Genomic DNA, 20956 nt, shown 5'->3' on the forward strand with positions numbered 1-20956 from the left:
GGAATGAATGGGAAGGTATTCCTTAATTGTGATTCGCAATTTGCTGATCGCAATTAAGGAATGTCAAGGAATCGCAAAATATTTGCGAATTTTTTATTACATTCCGTTTTGCGATTCTCAAATAGCGATTCTCTAAAAATCGCTATTTGAGAATCGCAATAACGGTATTTGATACATATGCCCCTAGGTTTCCACAGACGTGTGCTGTCAGACACTGCTGTTCCAGGGCATTTTCTCAGATATCCATTGGTCGGTTGTAATGCTGTTTACTGGGAGTGATTATGACAGATGGGATGGGCATGGTACTGAATTGGCTCTAGTGGTTAAATATTCCCACCTCCCATCCCAACCCCGGTGCATTGTATTAATATTTCCTAATGAGATTTCATTTTCACCCGTGACCGTTTGTTCTGGGTTTATATTGTTGGTTACTTGTTGTTTTCCTTCCTTGTTTTTCCCCTTTTGTGCTAATGTTTCCCTCTGATGTCTTTTCTTTTGCCATCGCCTGTTTTACATGCTGTTAATATTTCCTTGACCGGCGCAGCTGCCACTGCTGTGCGTGTGTCTATGATTGGTAACTGGCCACTCTCCCAATGGCAGCAGTGCCGTCAGCTGATCTATTGCTCTTAAGCACGGTATAATGCGTGCATCCTTTGTTTCTCTTGCACTGGGCACTTACATGCATATTAGTGAAGTGAAGGAGTCGAGATCCAGGTGTTGGTAAAGGTGAGTTTATTCAGCAAGTATAGTAGTCAAGTATTCACCATCCTGCCTCAGCAACCGCCAGGATCAGAATGGAGAACATAGAACTAAACAGGTAAGAGAGAACATGGAATACATGCTGGCATAACACTCCAAACAGAGATAACATTAAGATGAGGCACAACATATCTCCTCCCCTTAAAGGAAAAAAAAAAAAAAAAAAAAACTGTAAAATAAAAACAAGGAAAAAAAAAAAAACAAGAACAAATGAAGAACAAATTAGTATCTGACAAATTCATCAAATTTCTTAGGAACCCGAAGAGTCCTTCCATGGGAGGTGCGACTCAAACTAGAGGACACTCCTTGTGTAGATCGAGGATCAGAAAGAAACTTCTTGGAACAGGTGGGGAAAGAGTCTGGAAAGTGACATGTGCCCTGAGAAGGACCTGAAACAACTTGGGAACCCTTGAGGAGAGGACAACCCTTCAAGGACACATCTGTGGATGATTGCTCAACCACTTCCTCATCAGGAACCTGCTTCTTGGCGTACAAGGCAATCCTGCGAAAATTCCAATTTTGCCCATTCTCTAGCACAACATGCCATTTGTGTACTTCCTTAACCTTCACAGGATCGGAAAACTTATTCATGCCAAACTCCCTACGTCCTAACTTGATTTTAACCAAGTCACCCACTTCAACTCTACCCACCTTTCCAGGAACCACCTTAGAAGCAACACTACCTTCCCACAGCCACTGCGGGACCAGCTTAGTTCTGGGAGTCCTTCCACGCATGCACTCAAACGGAACCAAATCAGTCACCCCATGGGCTGTAGTATTGTAAGACCACACCATATCTTCTACCGCCCTGCGTACATCCTTCTGTCCTTGTACAGACAACTGTATAGTACCCTTAATCAAACGGTTCATTCGTTCCACCAATCCATTGCCCTGGGGGTTGTAAAGGGAAGTACAAACGTGTTGAATACCATGATTGATTAAGAAAGAATGCATAGAGGACGATGTGAGTTGGGTGCCATTATCAGTAACGAGGATTTTCGGAAAGCTCTCCTTAAGGAAAAGAGATCTCAACTGTTTTATAACGGCATCCGTGGTGATATTCCTCATAAACTCTACACACAACCACCTAGAGGATACATCAACAAGAACTAAAGCAAACCTACAATCAGCAGGTAAGGAGTCCATGGGACCAATGAAATCCAAACATAACTTATCCCAAGGCAAAACACAAGAGCTGACAATAGAGCCCTGCGGAGGAGAGGAGATCTTCAATCTCTTTTCACTCTCCTTACACAGAAGACAAGATTCAACCCACCTACGCACATCATCGTCAACTCCTGGCCACCAAAAGGTTTTTTTAACCCTTTTTAGGGTCATGTTTTGCCCGAGATGTCCCTCATGGGCTAAACAAAAGATTTTCCTCCTAAGAGAGGATGGCGGGACAAACCTCTCACCACGTAACACCAGATCATCAGAAGCACCCAAACTCAGCTCTTCTTGTAATTTGACAAAAGAACGCAGAGAAGGTTTAACATTCCCTTCCCTTCTCCATCCCAAACGTATAGCATCAACCAACTCTCCAAAATCAGCATCCTCTAGGACAGCCTGATGCCACTCTTCTCTAGAGATAGAATGGAATTCAGAAGAACAAGCATCCTCAAAGGCAGCAATTAAACAGACACTCTCATCCTCCAAATCCTCACCCACATCTTTTGAAACAACAGGAAGACGTGACAAGCAGTCCGCTTGTGTATTCCTCCAACCGGAAATGTGCTCTAATTTATAAGTGTAGTCTTGTAACTTAGCAGCAAACTTCATTAGGCGGGGAGAACCATTATTGGCTCCGCCCGGTGACAGAATTTTGAGAAGGGGCTTGTGGTCAGTTCTTAGACAGAATACCATACCCCATAGGTAGGTACGAAAGTGCGAAACGCCCCAAACAGCAGCTAGGGCCTCACGCTCGATGACAGCGTAGTTGCGCTCAGAGGAATTGAGGCAGCGAGAAGCAAACGCCACAGTTTTCTCACTTCCTCCAGACCTCTGAGATAACACAGCGCCAATACCGTAAGCACTTGCATCGACTGTAACGTAAGTATCCCTACCAGGTTCAAAGGTTGTCAAAATGCCCGCATTAATGATATCACTTTTAACCAGTTCAAAAGCTTGCGACTGTAACGTTCCCCACTCGAAGTGCACACCTTTTCTAAGTAACATTCGTAACGGTTCAGTCTTATGTGAGAAATTAGGGACAAATTTGGAGTAGTACTCCACTAAACCAAGAAACGACTTGAGTTGGTCTTTGTCAGTAGGAATAGGAGCACACCTGATAGCTTTTAGGAGATCTTCCTTTGGCTTAATACCATTCTGAGAAATAGTGTACCCCAAATAGTCGATTTCAGTTAACAAAAACTGACATTTGTCTTTTCTCAAAGTAAGACCAGCAGTTGAAAGAATTTGTAAAACTTTTGACAGATTAGAATTGTGCTCACGCTCATCTAAACCAGTAATCAAGATGTCATCTTGGAAGAAGTGGACATGCTTTAAGTCTTTGAAAAGAGAATGCATCATGCGTTGAAAAACGCTTGCCGCAGAGGCAAGGCCAAAAGGCAACCTTTTAAATTGAAACACCCCTTCAATGGTGACAAAGGCAGTAAACTTTTTGGAGTCAGGGTGTAACACAACTTGATGGTAGGCGGACCGTAGGTCCAGTTTACTAAAGAATTTAACCTTGTCCATTAGTAAGACCATTTCAGAAATGTTGGGCAAAGGAAATTTGTCGACAATAATGTTCTGGTTAAGAGAACGAAGGTCAACACAAAAACGGAGCTTACCGTCCTTTTTCTGTGTGACTACAACTGGCGAAAGCCATTCAGAAGCTTCCACCGGTTCAATTATGTCTTGCTTTTGCATGTCGTCAAGCATTTCCTTTACCTCCTTCCTAACAGCAATGGGAATTCTTCTTAAAGCATGTCTAACTGGGAAAGCATTTTCCTTAACCTTGATCTCGTGTAAGTAACCTTTCAATTTGCCCAATGTAGGGCGGAACACATCAGAGAATTTAGAAAGAACATTTTCAACATTGTAAAAATCATCAACTGCAAGTACCACCTCATCAGACCTTGGGTCAAGAATAATATGTAAGTCGTACTGTTGTAACCACCCAAGAATTGCTGGGCCTTCTTCGGAAATGAAAACCTTGCCTGAAGCAGATCTATCTTTAAATTGAAAAGAAGTATCCATGACTCCCTTCAATTTAATTACCTTCCCTGTATAACCTTTGGGCATGAAATCACTGTGTATAAGTGGTACAGATGGCCAATGTTCCATATACATACTATAAGGTATAATGGAATACATCGAGCCTGGATCAACCATAAGGGTAACAGGAACATTGTTAAGAATAAAAGAAGCTCTTGGCTTCTGCAAGACAAAATGAGCATTGTCATCATCAGTATCATCATCCACACATAAGAACATTTCTTGAGAAGAAGCATCATCTTCAACAAAACTAACTCTATTAAATGCAGGAGATTTGCATACTTTGCTAATGTGACCCCGCTTACCACATTTACGGCAGCTTTTGTCTCTGGCAAAACAACCCTGAAAATCAGCAGCATGAGACATATCTCCACAACGAAAACATCCCACAAATTTAACCTTCCCACCAGGATTATTATACATCGACCTAGATTTGGGAAGAAAAGTTTTAGGTTTAGTGATACATTTATCAACATTAGAAGGTGGTTCTTTATCAACTTTGGAGACGACGTTGACAGTCTCTTCCTTCTTTAACTCAAGAAGACGCATTTCGTCCATGCATTTGTCAGATTCCTCAACGACTTTCGCGATTGTGATGGCTTCCAGTAAAGTAGGGTTTTTAGCTGCCCATAGTTTTTGCTGCATGCGCTTGTTTTTACATTGTACTATCAGTTGATCTCGAATCATCTGATCTGCCATGGCTCCAAAGTCACATTTCAGGGATAATTCTCGTAAGCGAGCAACCATTTGATCAACTGTTTCTTTGCCTTTTTGTGGAACAGTATAGAATTTGTGCCTTTGCATGACAATATTAATTTGTTTTCCAAAGTATTTTTCTAGTCTTAATTTTGCCTCATTGTAGGGGTTATCAATAGGCTCACCATCATCATTTAAGAGTTCTGGTAGAAATTTGAAGACATGTTGTCCTGCTTTGCCTAGGGAATTCAATAGTATAGCTTTCTTCCTGGTCGCAGGAAATCTAAGGCCATCTATGGCCTCAAGGTAATTTTCGAAGAACCCTAGCCATTCTTCCCATTCCGTGGTGGGAACCTCCCCTTCAATAAGGAAAGCTGGTGGTGGAGAAATTGTATGGTTGGCAGTGGTAGCCATGTAATTTGTATCTTAACAAATTTATTATTTTAAAATTTCGCGGGTTACAGCTGAGGCAGGTGAAGGGAAACGTAATGTAAAGTACCTTGCTTGTATTGGGTTTGGCAAATTGTTGTAAAGCAGTATTCAAAACAATAAAGTTGTTTTGCCGGTTGAAATTGGACGTGGTTGGCAAAACGGCAATGTTAGCGAATGGGTTTTAAGCGTGGTTGGCAAAAGCTGTCAAAATGGCCGCCAGACGCAGTGCGCGATGACGTCAGCGCGCATAGAGCGTCAGGCACAAGCCGCGTCTCCTAGCAACTGAGAGACACCAAGGAGAGTTCTCGCGCTAGCACGGAGGAATGGCGCTTGAGAACGTTGGTGTGACTCGCGCTGTCTTGCGCTGTGTGCTCGAGCGCACAGGGACGCCAAAAACGGCCAAACACCCAAAAATGAAGGAAACAGTACCTTGGGTTGCCGCTTTCCAGGAAAACAGGAGCGGTAAGCGCCGTGAGGGAACAGCGCCCAACGGGAGTCCACAGGAAGCACCAAACAGCAGAGAGGAACGAAGAGTAGGAAAGCAGCTTTCCAGGAAAACAGGAACTCCTCAAAGACGTGGTAGACCGAAGCGTCGCCAAAATGAAGTGAAGGAGTCGAGATCCAGGTGTTGGTAAAGGTGAGTTTATTCAGCAAGTATAGTAGTCAAGTATTCACCATCCTGCCTCAGCAACCGCCAGGATCAGAATGGAGAACATAGAACTAAACAGGTAAGAGAGAACATGGAATACATGCTGGCATAACACTCCAAACAGAGATAACATTAAGATGAGGCACAACAATTAGGTATCACGCAGATTAAGAAAAGGCTATCCTGTGACCGGTAGTAGTATATTTTTGGGGTACCTGGGAAGATGTTCTGCCAATTCGTCTTCACATTTTGCATATTTGGATTGCGGTTTGAGTCTTTCTGGAGACAAATAAATATTTAAAGTTTGGAATCCATGCTTACAATTATTTATCCCTACATTTGAAATATATGGTTCAGTGTTACAGTTATAATGGCAGCTGTCCCTCCGCTGGATATGCCTCGCTGGCTGTCTGCTGCCTTTCTAAAATAGCAGTAAAAAGTCTGTAATGTCGTGTTCATTTATGCACCAGGTTTCTTCACTTTTTATCTATTTATAATGATCTTAAAACTCCTGAATTCCATGATATACATTCTACGTCAGTTATTATATCTTGTCCTGAATGTGTAATAGTTTCATTATTTATTGTTCTTTGATGTATACTACGATTTTTGCTGTTGCTAGAGTAGCACTTGAAAATTAAACATTTAAATTGGGGTTGACAATGTCCTCATTTTAGGTGTGACTGTATAATTTTTAATTTCAGAACACATCTTGAACTGGTTTAGCGGAAAACACGAAGACGACGTAGAAAGAGACGACGAAGAAGAAGGTAAAATACCCAAGGGTTTGATTTTAATGTTTCTAACTGCACACATCTTTTCGCACACTTTAGAAACTGCCCAGTGAATGCATGCAAGGACAGAAGGACGGTTAGTGAAGGGCATCTGTTTAAGGCAAGAGTTTAAACATTTTTGAACAGCCATATATTTGACCCAAGAGAAAATATTTCTGAGGAAGACATACTACGGTGCAAAAAGAACAGTTTGTAGACGAGGGATGCAATAAAAAAAATAAACCTCTCAAGAGAGTCATAAGGAAGAGGAAACAGGAAAGAACAACCACACCATAAAACCGTCTGCCGCTAGTTGTTCTTATCATATGCATTCCCTTTCATTACTGTGATTACATTCTGAGAAACCAAACGTTATAGCAGAACTCACTGGCCATACATATTTAACACAACTCCGAAGCTAGTCGCATATATCATGCATGGAGGACCCCATGAGCATGGCCTAAGGCTCCTATAGACTAAACTATTAAATACATACCCTGCTATAATTGTTTGCTTACATCTTTGGTTAGTGCGGGTATTGTAAACCATAACTGACGATATCATGTGGCAAAGGGTTTTTGGCAAAGTACATAAAGGCCTTACTTCCCATTCTCTGTCTCTGTTGTAGCTAACCTGGTATTACTTTACATACTGAAAAGAGCTGACTCTCTAACAAACAATATGAGCACAGAATGTATTGGTGTGTAAATTAATAATCTGTATTGCCATTTTCCTTTTGCCTGCTATGCAAAAAACAGAGACTACAAGCCTGCAATCATGTCCGGGTAAGTTGATCCATCTGTTTTTTCTTTATATCTGATCAGAAATTAAATATAGTTCCCGATATTAATTTTACATTTTTTAGTTGCAGCTTAGATTATTCAAAATTATAGCATACTTTGGTTCAAACCGATACATCTAAAGATTTTATTAAAATTCAATACAAAGACAGAGTTGGAAAATTAACACCCATCTTCAGATAACTGATTACATCATTGTAACAATTGACAGAAAAAACAAAATGTGCTTGTATTGCTGCATCAGGTGAAAACAATATGGTAAATTCAAATACATGCAGAAATTGGTGCAAAAAGCAGCAATTTCAGTATGTAATTGCTCATTTCTCAAAGGCACACATGAAATGGGAAGCATTTCTCACACCTGATAAACACCGCACTTGCTGTACTGATGTATAAAACTTGGAGTCTGGGCCATTGATCGGAATTAAAACATTAATGGTTATTACTACACCACTGCAAATTCCCCCAGTTATTTTTGGTGGGAAAATCAAGGAAATGTATCGAGTAAAAATAGGCAGGAACATTTGATGCATGCCAAAGTGATACAGAAAGAACCAAATTCAAATGTAATTCCTAATTTCCACAAGGAAAATTAATGAATGGAAGCATTAACTGCTCTCTGTAAATACCACACGTCATGGTTTTGGTGTTGACTGGGTGCAGTAAAAACCTCATATCTAGCCATCCATACATACATAGCTTTAATAGCAATGATCACTTGGGGGCTGAAACCTTTTAATTTGAATATTCTCCATAAAAACCTTCAGGTCACCCAATCAAAAGCCTTCTCGGCATCGAGGAGGGCCATTGCCAACTGCCCCCCTGTCTTGGCTGTGATGTCAAAAAGAGTTATAGCCCGCCTTGTCCATCTGCTGGGTATGAAGCCATGTTGCCAGGGTGACCCAGCCGACCCGTCAGTATGTTGCAATAGATATTGGTGTCAGAATTTATCAGTGAGACCATCCTATACGAGGCTGGGTTGTCTATGGGTTTGCCCTTCTTGGGGAATCTAATTATATCAGGTCCTTCCCAAGACTCTGGTGGGAGCCCATTCTAGTGTACCCCCAGGAACAGGTATGGTAAAATAGGGGCTTGCTGAGATTGAAGTGTCTTATAAAATTCAAGAGGTATTTTATCAGGGCCAGCAGCTTTCCCTGAAGGTAGATAGCGTAAAGCTGATTGGACCTCTTCAAGCATTATATCTGCTATTTGAGTGATATCCAGAGGTACTCCTCTATCATCTTTTTATAATAACTGATAAAAATTTTGAAACACACGATGTTGCAAGTCTCTGAGTAGATTCTTCCATCCTTCATAATTTAGGTTATCATCCTTCTAGCTGCTTTTTACCGTGTGCGCAATGCACGCCTTCTCCCAACTGATTCTCCGTACTCATATGTTCTATTCTTATGAGTTTGGAATACTTTGGATGATCTCTGAGTAAGCCAGCTATTAATCTCTGCTTCTAAAGCGATAGTTTTAGGCTGAGTTTGTGCCACCCCTTGCTCCCTTTCATTCCATGTCACATGTTCTTGTTGAGCCTCAGCCAGTTCCCCCTGCAACCTCTCATACTCAGCCTGATGCTGTCTCTTTGCGTGGGGAACAAAGCTAATAATCTCACCCCTCAGGCTGGCCTTAAAGGCGTCCCAAACTGTACCTCGTGGAGCACTGTACCTATTGGTGTCAAAGAACCCCTGCATCTAGTTCTTGATATGTTCAACAAAAGTTACATTCGCCATCAGTTTCCTATTGGATATCCACTTGTAGTCGCGTTTGGTAGCCGATTGGACCTTGACCTCCAAATTCAGAGGACTACGGTCTGAGATTACCTTCAGAAGCTTCCTAATTTCAGCTGTACTTAACGGAGATACTGCTAGTAAACAATAATCAAGTCGAACATATTTTTTAGGAGGACAGGAGTAGTAGGTATTGCCTGGATTGTTAGGATGCTTGATATGCCATGTGTCTACCAGGCCGTGGCTGTCCATCAGGAAATATAACACAGAAAAAAGGCACCCAACCTCACTTTTGGAAAGTTCCTGCTCTAGGAAAAACACAAGGGGGCATATTATCAAGAAAGGGAGTTACCTTATCACCGCTTTTATCGGCAGGAAACTGCTGATAAAGCGGCGATAATGGGCTTGATAATATGTTCTATGGAATGCCAATCGAAGCCCATGTTACATGTCTTCACATCTAACATGGGCTTCGATTGGAATTCATAGAGCATATTATCAATCCCATGATCGCCGCTGTATCGTCAGTTTCCTGCCGATAAAAGCAGCGATAATATAAGGCCCTTTCTTGATAATATGCCCCAAAGTTTTTTATAAAACTATAAAACCCTCACCCACCAGGATTGCCTTGGTAGCATGCTTTACCATAGAGTCCTTCCCATTTTGCTGTGGAACGGGTTGTGCTGCGACCAAACGTTTTACGCTGGAGCACTTTCTATTGAATGTGAGAGATAAGCTGGTCTGTGAGGGAGGAGTGGTGGAGAAAAGGAATAGATGCTAATAAAAATGAAAACCCACTAAGAAAGAGACAAGGAACTAAGACTTCTCTGACTCCCTTACTATAAATTAAATCTTACTCAACAGAGTAGTACTAAAAACAATATCCTATCCCTTAGAGTCTAAGATAGGCTGGAGCTACAGGTTATGTAGTTATCCACAAGGGAAAGGTAAATTTCATATCTACTCTGACCCAGGACAAACAAAGGGAAGACAACAAATGTCTTAATACTGCCCTCACACACTTTGCAGTGTCATGCTTCATTGTAGGGCCACATCATACATCCAGGTGCAGACCAACACTCTGGATGGAGCGCAATGTGTTTTTTTGATGAAGAACAGTGGTGAGGCTAGACGAAGTAAGGAAAACGTGATAGAACACACTGAAGACACATACAAAAACGTGATACAACTCAAAACAAAAAACAGGGGAGGTCTATACCCGGGGGCAGGGAGAGAGAGGCGCTGGCATACCTTCAGCCTGGTAGAGGGTGGGTGCTGCCATCTTTTTGCTATCTAGCATCCTGGGGTGCTGTAGAAGGCTGATCCGATTCACTTGCTCTGGGTATTCCCAGCGTATGCAGGTCTTGTCTCCCTGCTGACCCCTCAGGAGATGAACCACCGCAGGGCCGGCCAGACTTGCATTGCCGGCAGCCTGTCTCTTCCTCTCCTCTCTGGAGTAGGCTCTGCATCCTTGGGCAGTGGAGAATGTCATCTACCTGGCCGTAGAGTCGACCTTCCTGCTCCCCGAGCCCTCGCTTCCCAAGCCCTTGCTCAGCGAGCCCGTTGCAGCCTGCGTGGGGGGTGAGCGATCTTCCCCCTGTGTGCTCCGCAAGCAATTTTGGGCCCCTTCCCTGCCGTTGATGCCACAGTGCAGAAAAAAGTGCAATCTGAATGGCTCAGAGCAGCTGCTGCCAGATGGCTGAAGGTAGAAAGACTTCCCAAAATCTGTGTTACTCAAGAGCAGTTCCTGGGGGGAATGTATGTCGTTACAACGCATACTTTTACAACGCATACCTTTACAACGCATTTTTTACACCGCAACATCCATTACAACACATTCCATTACAACGCATGCCATTACAACGAATTCTTTTAAACTACCTTTACAACGCATTCCACTACATTGCATACTACATTTACAACGCATACCATTACAACGCATATCATTACATTGCATGTATGGTAAGTAATGGATAGTGTAGGGGTAAAAATTACTATTCTAACTCCAGGGGGGTACAACAGTAGGGTAAGTGTTGGATAGTGTAGGGGTAAAAATTACTATTCATACTCCCGGGGATGCAACAGTAGGGTGAGTATTGGATAGTGTAGGGGTAAAAATTACTATTCTAACTCCAGGGGGTGCAACCGTCGGGTAAGCGTTGGATAGTGTAGGTATGCGTTGTAATGGTATGCGTTGTAATGACTGCGTTGTAATGACATGCGTTGTTGTGGTATGCGTTGTAGTGACATGCGTTGTAATGGTTGCATTGTAATGGCATGCGTTGTAATGGATGTTGCGTTGTAAAAGTTTCGTTTTAAAGGTAGTGCGTTGTAAAAGTTGCATTGTAAGTGTTGTTTCCCTCCTGGGGGTGTTGAAGTGCCCATGAAGAGTGTCAAGGGTCATAGAAGCCTTTCAGGTCAGTCCATTAATTAGAGACAACCAAGGGTCAGCGTGCTGCTGTCGCCAACCATGCGACCGCCATCTTGCTTCTCTCACGGAGATGAAGGGAAAACACAAGTCATCTGCACCGGTATTCTTACCTTTCATGACCCACAGCATTGCGATAAAGCTGTGTGCCTTGGCATTCGCCTTAACCCCAAGGTAGACTATATGCGTAGAATTAATTTATAGCCCTGGTCAAAACAATCTCCACAGACCTAAAACATAGCAATGGGCTTCATTTATCAACTATTGGCAGGGGTAATGTCCTAAAAATGACATTGCTTCCTAAGATCCTATATCTCTTTCGGTCGTTACCTGTGGCGATAGATGAATCAATGTTGAAAACACAGGATTCTATCTTCACAAACCTTATTTGACAATATGGGAAGGTGAGGCGATCATTAAAGTATCTGTCTCTCCCACAGGGACGGGGTGGGCTGTCGGTTCCCAATATTACATTCTACTATTGGACGGCTCTTTAACAGCAAATGCATATGTTATTTAATTTTCCATTTGTAACATCAACAATTAGCAAATTATATTTTAGCATTCAGTGGTATCAACCTAGTTACATCATTACATTATTAGTGGTTATAACATCACTAATGCTTGTACAGTAGGCATGGCAGCTTGTTGGCGCTGTGAAGTTTCACATGTCCAGTGCCGGTCCGAGATAATGAGATTGTTTCATTCTATATCATGCAGTGAGTAACATATGAGGATCAGTGCTGTTCACTATGAATAGTGCGTTTGATAACTGGGGTATAGGACTTAAAAACTTGGAGCTGAGTTGGAGTATCTTATGCATCTGATTGTGTGTGTGTGTGTACATGCATCGCCTATTGCGCCTACGCCTGCTGCTCTGCCGGCTGGCCCCTGACTAATGCGCACCCTGGGGCGTCAACATGTGCCTGGTGGTGACAGGTTGAGCGTCTTTAGATGTCTTTAAGGTACAAGTCGCTTGTGCAGTACACTCAGCCGCATCAGACGTCTGTGAAGTCTGATGTGGCTGGTCTGCACTTTGCTGTAGCACTGTCAGAATTGCTTCCCAGTTTGCAGATATAGGTATTTTCCTGAGACTTATGTTTTCTTTGCGCCAAATCACTATATTTTCTGCTCTGGCCCATGCAAATGTGGATTGTTACTTTAGTGTTTCGTGTTCTACGGAATTTGTGTAGCAGTTATGTCGGCCAGTCAAAGGGTATGTCTCTCTCGGTACAGGTGTGGAGTATGTCTTCCACCGCCCTCCGATATGCGCTGAGGCTGGTGCAGCTCCAGAGCATATGCACAAGATTGGCATCTAGGCCGGCACATCTAGGACAGGAGAAGTCGGCGCGGTGGAAAAATCTGTTGATTTTAGCAGGCGTGAAATATGCCCTCTTCGTAATGTAATACTGTATTTGTCTGAATTTCACATTCCTGGGGATCTGTACTAAGCTGGCCATTACATGTGCCTATTCTTTGTCTGAGAATTTCCGACCCAGGTCATGCTCCCACTTGTGCCAAACAGGGTCTAGACTTATTGCTGTGTGCTGTCTCAGTGAGGCTGTGAACCACCGTGTAAGGTGCCTACCTTGTCCCATAACATGCAAGTATTGCACAGTGAGGTGCGTTTGTGGCTTGGTGGTAAGGTCACCCCACTTCACCACGAGCATAGCTATGAGTGATCTATGCAGGAGGAATTACCCTGCAGGGAGCCCTCATCTTCTACTAGTGTTGCATAGGGAACGAGTGAGCAGTCGCAATATAAGTCTCCTAGAGACTGAATTCCCACATCGTGCCAGTGTTGCAACTCGGTGGTTGGGAGTACCATCTGGCCCCTAGGAGTGCTTCCAATGGGAGTGCAGGGGCGTACGGCATTGTGTTTCGGATATATAGAGGCTTCTTCGGTAGCATCTGTATGCCACGTTCAACATCAGGGGTTCCTGAGGCCATGCATGTGCACCAGGGTAGAAAAACTTGAGGAGCTGGGGTAGCATGTATTGTTGGTGTGTGGTCACGTTGTCGTCTCGTTGTTGGTCTGCCATCCATCTGTCCAACCACTGAAGTTGGGCTGCCAGATAGTAGTGCTCGAAACACGGAGTTTCTAGGCCCCTTGGTCCGTGGGTAGATAAAGTTTCCTTATCGCCACTCTGTGTTGACTGGGGCCCCATACAAAGTCTCTGGCCATCTTCTCTAGAGTGGTGAAGAAGGAGGTGGGTATATAGGTAGGCAGGTTGGCGAAGTTGTACAAGAACCTCGAAGGGCCACCTTTTTCACCAGTGCCAATCTGCCTGCAACAGCCAGTGGAAGTTTACTCCAGAATCGCATCTGGGATCTGATACCCGTTAATGTCCTGCCTTGGTTGCCATCAGAGAAATACAGCGGCTGGCGGTACATTCATATACCTAATTAGCGGAATGGGTTTCGCGCTCCACCACATCTTCTCGCCATTGAGCACGGCTCCTGGGTCATGGTTCCCTTCGCCAAAGGCATATAGTTTAGATTTGCTGATGTTCACTTTCAGCCCTGATATGGTTGCAAATTCTGGGAGGATCAGGGCCAGTTGTTCCGGAACATCAGTTATGCCCCTGAGATAGACCAATAGGTCATCGGCATGCAATTACACTATGTGTGTTCCATCTCCTAATGGGATGCCATCGTCGAGGTGTGTCCTTATTGACTCCTTAATTGGCTCCATCGCAAGCGCAAAGAGGAGGGAGGCAATGGGCAGCCCTGCTGCGTCCTACGTCGCACTGGAACTATGTCTGGTCCGGTCTTCACCCTTACCACTAGGTTTTTGTAAAGCCGGCGGGTCAATTTCAGGAAAGTGGAGCCTAGCTTGTATTTTTCAAGAGTGGCAAACTTATAGTCCAATTCAAGAGACTTGAAGGCCGTCTTAAGATCAAGTATAAGGCAGCCTGCTCTCAGCCATGCGCACGTTGAATAAGCTGCAAATCGGAAGAAGGGGCATAGGTGAGTGAGGTGTTGCAGGATGGCACAAATCTGTTTTGGTCTTTATGGACTAGGGTGGAACCATTTGTGCTAGCCTGTCTGCCAAGACTTTTGCTAACAATTTATAATCAGTGTTAGCAGAGCGCAGGGCCTATAGGAGTCCATGTCAGTGGGGTCTCTATCAGGCATGGTCAATGATAACAAGTGAGCCTCACGCAGTGAAGGAGGGAGCTGTCCCACTTCTACAGCAGTGTGCCTATCGGCTTATGAGCGTGTTCATGGCAGTTTAGCCAGAAGTTGGCCCGCCCGATCGGCGTTGGCGTGAGTGCAGGCCGTGTGTGCGGCATAGTTGTGACAATGAAGGCATTCTAGGAGCTCAGTGTGTTGTGTGTGCAGTGTCTCAAAGCGATGTACATCTCTTTACCTATCTTACCGTCTGTTTCATATCACAGTAGTTGCGTTTCTATTTTACTTAGGCTAGAGGTTAGTTGTTCCCGTATGTTCCAGACCGCACTCATACAGTGTCCCTTGTTGTAACTTTACAGGTTCCCACTCCACTTGTGTGTCTCCAGATGTATTTTCATTGACCTCAAAATATTTGAGTGCTGTTCCTAGTGTTGAGCGGAATGCTGGGACTTTTAATGCTGCGGTTTGGAGCCTCCATGTGGGGGTGATCCAGCGGTCCACCAACAACAAATACTCCACTACTGTATACTCCCCTGGGCCCTTAAACTCACAAGTGGTTGAAAAAGCTGGTGTCGGCTTAAGTTTTATCAAACTTTCACAAAACTGGTTAGGATTAGTTTATTTGGTACCTCTGCTCAATTCTTTATCTAACTCTTCACAGATCAACAAGTTCTTTCCTCTGGTGGATGGAACGTTGGTTGATGGTGATAATTAATATGAGCTAACTTTTCTATAGTTTAAGTAAAATCACCACAGACTCAAGACGTTTTCAAATCTTTATCTTAAATTTTGATGAATGTGAACAGTCTCAATACAGTGCAGTTCACATCATTCATAGGAGAGAAAATTCAATTAATAAACACAATACATGTATTTCTGACTCGTGCAATCAACTGATGTCAGAAAGGGAGATGACAGAGAGAAAAGATCAGAACATTTGCAAATAACCGAAAATATTAGTTACCAAGGATGGTGTGAAAACCAAACCCCTGGTCAAAGGGCTGGTGAGGGTCCCCCGGGATGGGTCAGGCGACAAAGACTTCAGGACAGGAATCAGGACAGGATAGATGACCTCTCTAGAATACCGACGGTTGCGTTGCACCCCTCTCTGACACTCTCTTCCTCCTCAAGATTCTTCCGCGATCTTCTTATCTAACCCAATTAAATTACTATCAAAGGTTGTGCTTCATGTTCTGCATTTGGGTCTTCATCAGCATCTCACAGCATCTCTCCCAGCAGCATAGACAGCAACCCAACCGTCTGCACCCTCTGTTCTCTGCATTAGGCAAATCTCCATCTGACTAACTAACTAAAGCTATCTTAATTATACCTTTCGTTCTGACTATTCCACCCACTGAAGTTTCAATTTCGTAAAAATAACAAACTCTGATTGGTCAGGCATTTGGGAAGCTCCATTACACCATGCTTACATGTCAATAAAATCAGTTCAACTACTGTTCCCAAACCCATCCCCTTAATTTTTATTCATAAATTTAGTTCTCATTCGCCTTTGGTTTATTCTTGCAACAATTTTAATAGCATTCTGAATAGGAGTCTTCTTCGTTGAACTCTTCACCATCCGTTCCCACGTTTGTGACACTCGATTTTGGCTTCCTTTCAATAGCTCTGTCAAGACCTTCATGGCTTTACTCAGTGAGCATGCACAGGCAATGCATCACAGAAGCCCAAATACGCACTAGTCAAAAGACAGATGTTACTTTCACAAATAAAATGGTCGCATTGTATACCACCCACCTCTACTCTAATTCAGTTAATTTGTCTATGTCTTTTCCCTCATTAGCATAAGTAAAAACCACTCGATTTAGTTCAAACAAGCAGATGCCTTGCAGGCGAGTCTTCCAGACTCCATTTTTGGGTTTCTGCTCATGCACCAGAATTTCCCTCCAAGGGTTAACTCGTCATACTGCGCAGATGCAGTTGACGCATGCGCACAACAGTTTCCGCATTTAGAGTGGTATTTGTCCGGCTTCATTGTTATCCACATTAACACACACATAAGCACGCTTCACTATCCCGCGTGTTCAATGTGGTGCATGTTAGTTATTCACAAAACATGATTAATAACTTTGTTTGTGAGTTAACGAGTGGATTGCATCCGAGCAAGTCTCTTTTCCACAAAATCTTGCTCCATCAATCCCCTCTCCGATGGCATTTGTGAGCCATCACAAAATTACCCATCCCTTCCCAGATGCCAACTTTTGGCACATCTCAACTTCTTTTCTTTCCCTCTGATCTTTGTCAGTTTCTCCTTCTCCTTTCAAATCGTTCATCTTTTTATATATAGCTTTCCTTTTATCTCTTCCAGCTGAATTTCTTCGTATTCTCTCTTTCAATTCTTTCCTTTCCCTTCCCTTTCTAAATGTATTCTTCTTTTTCCCTTACTTCTACAACATTTGCATGTGATCAATACTATCAATACTATTGTCATTATCACAACTATTGGTAATATTAGTTGACCTACAAAACTCTTTTCCAAAATTAGCAAACCATTTCCCTATTGGTGTTATACTGTTTGTTAGTTTTTCCCATACACTGTCAACCTCCAGTTGGGTCAAATCTTTTTGACTTCTTGTAATATTTTCGATATACCCTTTTATCAGGAATATAAGTGCAGCAATGTTGAATTTTCAACATACAACATAAGTGCAAGATGATTTTGTAAATCATAGACCTTATTGCGACCATTTCTGTATTAATCATGAAGAATCCTACAGCAGTATCTGTAGAAAGACGATCAACTATTGTTGACAATTTGTAAATTTTACACAAATTTAGAATGACTCCAACTGAGGGTATCAATGCACTAAATATATCATCTACAATTTCAGAAAAACTAGCTCTTCTTAACCGGGTTAGTCCATTAGATATTTTATTGATTCCATTGATTATGTCGACATGGTACATTTTTAGAAAAACTATTCCAAAATACCAGCTCCCATACCATCTTGCAGGTAACTTATAATAGGAATTATTCTTTCATACATAATAAACTCCGGGAAATTCAGGATTGGTTCCCCCTTTTAGTCTCCATCCGCCTAAAATTAGGAAGTTGTGTTCATATTCACTGGAACCAATGAAAATGTTATTAGAATCTGTCTTTAACGTATGGAGGCAGAATTTTCCACTTTCACAAAGTTTAGGGACATCGCAGCAAGAGCCTTGCCCTTTGCATAAATTCCCTCTTTCTCGGCCCTTCGAGGTACATGAGATTTCTTTTCAGCAGCCTTCTTTATTAAATCCTGTCTCCTTTCTTCTACTAAATTAAAAAACTCAGTTTCTTCTTCACTTAATATGCATGTTAGGTTATCTCTATATCTATGTTATTGTGCTATATCTATTAAACTCCTTGCTAAGACAAATTCACCCATAAACTGCGCATCCTTACTACTAAGTACTGGATTCATATTCTTTCAAATAGGTAGTTCTGAAAACACTACATCTAAGTTTGAGCAAAAATATTGCAGCTTTCCGGTTACATAAAATAAACTTGATAGAACACTACATGACACACCATATGGAGAAGTGTGGCTCACTGGTTAGAGCAGGCAGACCCTGAAGCAGAGGTCAGACCCGGGACCAGGGTTCAATTCCCGGTGCGGCAGGGTCTTGAGCTCAAATGTCCATGGACTCGATAATTCTCGCTTCGGTGCCTGACCTAATCATGGGTTCACACTCTGCAACTCTGGGCATTAAGCTTGCTTAATCTCCACAACGGCCCCCCGCGGCGGGAATGCCTGGCGTTCACCTTGGGGATGCCCTGTAGGGGCTATCTCACAGGGAAAAACCAGGACAGGTACCCAAGGCAAGCGCGGAGATACCCCTTCGGGGGTCGATTCTGGCGCTATATAAGAAATATAATATTAATATGATAAAGGTATTTTAGTGTGGATTAAGCCTGGTTTGCACGCATGTTATGTTAGCATGGCTTATTAGAATTTTAAACGCCATTTTACCGTTTGCCATTTTTGCACACGACACTGCATATAGCTGTTTTTGTAAGTTAGGCTTTGTGAATGTCTGCCCAAGAGAAAAGGCTTGTTTTCGACATCCCTAGACTTACATTGTGCCCTTAGTCTGCACAGTGAGTGCTGAAGCCATCAAGGTTATCATAACATGGTAACTGTTGTTCAAACTGATCGGCTAACGTTTTTTAGACACAACAAATGGCAGCTGCGAGCCAACTGAAATCCTGGAGCCTTTATTATTACACTGCAGCCATGATTTCACACACTTGGAACATTTTCCGTTTCCAGGGATGCAGAGAGCTATTGCTGATCCTGATGCGATTTACTCTTGCTGAGCTGAGAGGTAATGGGGTCCCCCAAACAAGCCTAAGAGACCTTCTATAGCTTATAAACATAGGTACTATATAGAGAGGGTGTTATAACTAGGCGCTATAAGACCTGTTTTCACCATCATTGTATTATGATTTCTCCCTTTGTATTTTATGGAATTGTAACAATGCTGATCATATTATTTCTAATTATATGTCTGCTTATGTTGGGAAAGATGCTGCACTTGAGAGCACGTCATTAGAATAAATATGTTAACCTTACCCGTGTCTCTTATTTACTCCTGTTGTGGACTGGTATGAGAGTATAACGAAAGAGTGTTCTCACTTCCCACCATTCCTAAGTTGGTCCTAAGTCGCATGTTCTAGGTTGTCTAATCATTGGTTACTTTGCTAGAGGACGAAGAGCTAATGTGAAACTGATGCTAGCTGGTTGGGGTTTTCTAGGTACTGAGGTGAGTTTCTGGTACAACACAGTTCAGTGATGTTCTGGGTCTCTGTGCAGAGTTCTGTGTAGGAGCAGGATCCTTGCAACAGTATATGGTGATAGGTCACCACTTCTGATACGGATGACGGTAATTTCATACAGACATAACAATCACTAATCTCCATTGTATTAACGTACTGAAATAACAACTTAGTAAACACATTTAAAGATGAATAATTGTCTGATTCATTGTGATGATACTTTATCTCATCTTCTACCCCTATTTCTCTTTTAGTTCCCTTTATTCTATCTACTTTCTCATTAGTTAGTCTTGTTACTTGTTTCCATTAATAAAGGTACTCCACTGTTAGAAATAACCACATTAATACTACTAATAAAATACTACAAAAGCAAAACCTAAGACATTTTCATTTAATACTTTGGTTGTACAGCGATTTCAATTTCTGCCCTTTTCATCTAAGAAAGTGTTTTCTTTCTTTATTCACAATTCACTCTCTTTATTTCTAAGGTGGTCTTAACCTGTTGTCATCAATCTGTGCAACATGAACTTCCTCTGATTCTCCTAAATCTAGGTTTTCAAATTCTTCTAAAAGAAGAGTATTTTCAGTTCAGAATACTCAGTCTTGGACTTCTTCAAGTGAATTTTGCTATGACTGTTTGAATTTACTTTGACTTGAAACTTCATTTACTTGCTCTGGTTGCTTCTCTTACTTCCTTAAATAGTATCTTAACTTTTTTACTCCACCCAGCCAATTATCACCTTTTCTAACTCTTTTGACCTGAACTGCACTTTCACCTTCTTTATCGTTTCCTAAAGTTCTTTAAATTTCATTTTGTCTGGGCACGATCTATTCTTGTTCTTCTTCTCTTTCCTATTTGTCTTTGTTCTGTATTTTCTGTATTATTTCTTCTTTCTGTTCAGGTATTATTATTGTTTGTTCTTCTTCTGCCTGAAAATGTTTTTCTAGATCTATCTTGTCCTGTTCAGGTCTTATTTCAATTTGCTCTTCTTCTGCCTGAACTTACCTTGCTCAGGTTCCTGAATAGCTTTGTTTATTTCTACCTTAGTGTGTTCTTCTTTCTCTGTCTTTTCCTCTCCACCTGCCGGTCTCTCAAATGTATTTGTTCTTCTTGTTTCGATAACAGCTTTGGGTATTTCAATCACTGAATCCACTCTTCCAGCCTTGTACTTGGCTGTTTGTCATATAGTTTTCGTTCAGAATCTATCACTCTAGATTCTTCGACTTCACAACTTTCAATTTCTGATGTCTCAGCTTGTTCAGTCAGGGGTTTCTGTTGTTGTTCAGTTGGGCTCTGAACTCTTCTGGTATGACTAGCATGAATCCAATTGGATAAACCTGCACACTTCACTGCTATGGTAGTGACTAGTATGACTTGATGTGGTTTATCCTACCAGGTTGCGAGACACGATTTTCTTGCGTGTTTCTTCACTAACACCCAGTCTCCAGGATTCAAATCATGCGCCCAGTCTGACTGCCTTACAACTGTCTCTTCTCCAACCCGATGAGAGATAGAACATACAATTTCAGCCAATCCTTTGCAATAGTC

The 20956-nt window shown here is 42.3% G+C and overlaps 1 protein-coding gene across 2 annotated transcripts in view; it reads left to right on the forward strand.

Annotated features, from left to right (window-relative positions):
* LOC147712933 (cytosolic phospholipase A2 gamma-like) overlaps positions 1-20956 on the forward strand; it is a 735829-nt gene that overhangs the window by 327946 nt on the left and 386927 nt on the right. For both annotated transcript variants that reach the window (XM_086923597.1, XM_086923598.1), the window contains exons 10-11: positions 6460-6525; positions 7287-7313. In XM_086923597.1, coding sequence (XP_086779723.1) covers positions 6460-6525; positions 7287-7313 — 93 coding nt within the window. The remainder of the gene's footprint in view (positions 1-6459; positions 6526-7286; positions 7314-20956) is intronic.

The sequence above is a fragment of the Lissotriton vulgaris genome, chromosome 5 (genome assembly GCF_964263255.1).
Source record: "Lissotriton vulgaris chromosome 5, aLisVul1.2, whole genome shotgun sequence".
Classification (NCBI taxonomy): Eukaryota; Metazoa; Chordata; class Amphibia; order Caudata; family Salamandridae; genus Lissotriton; species Lissotriton vulgaris.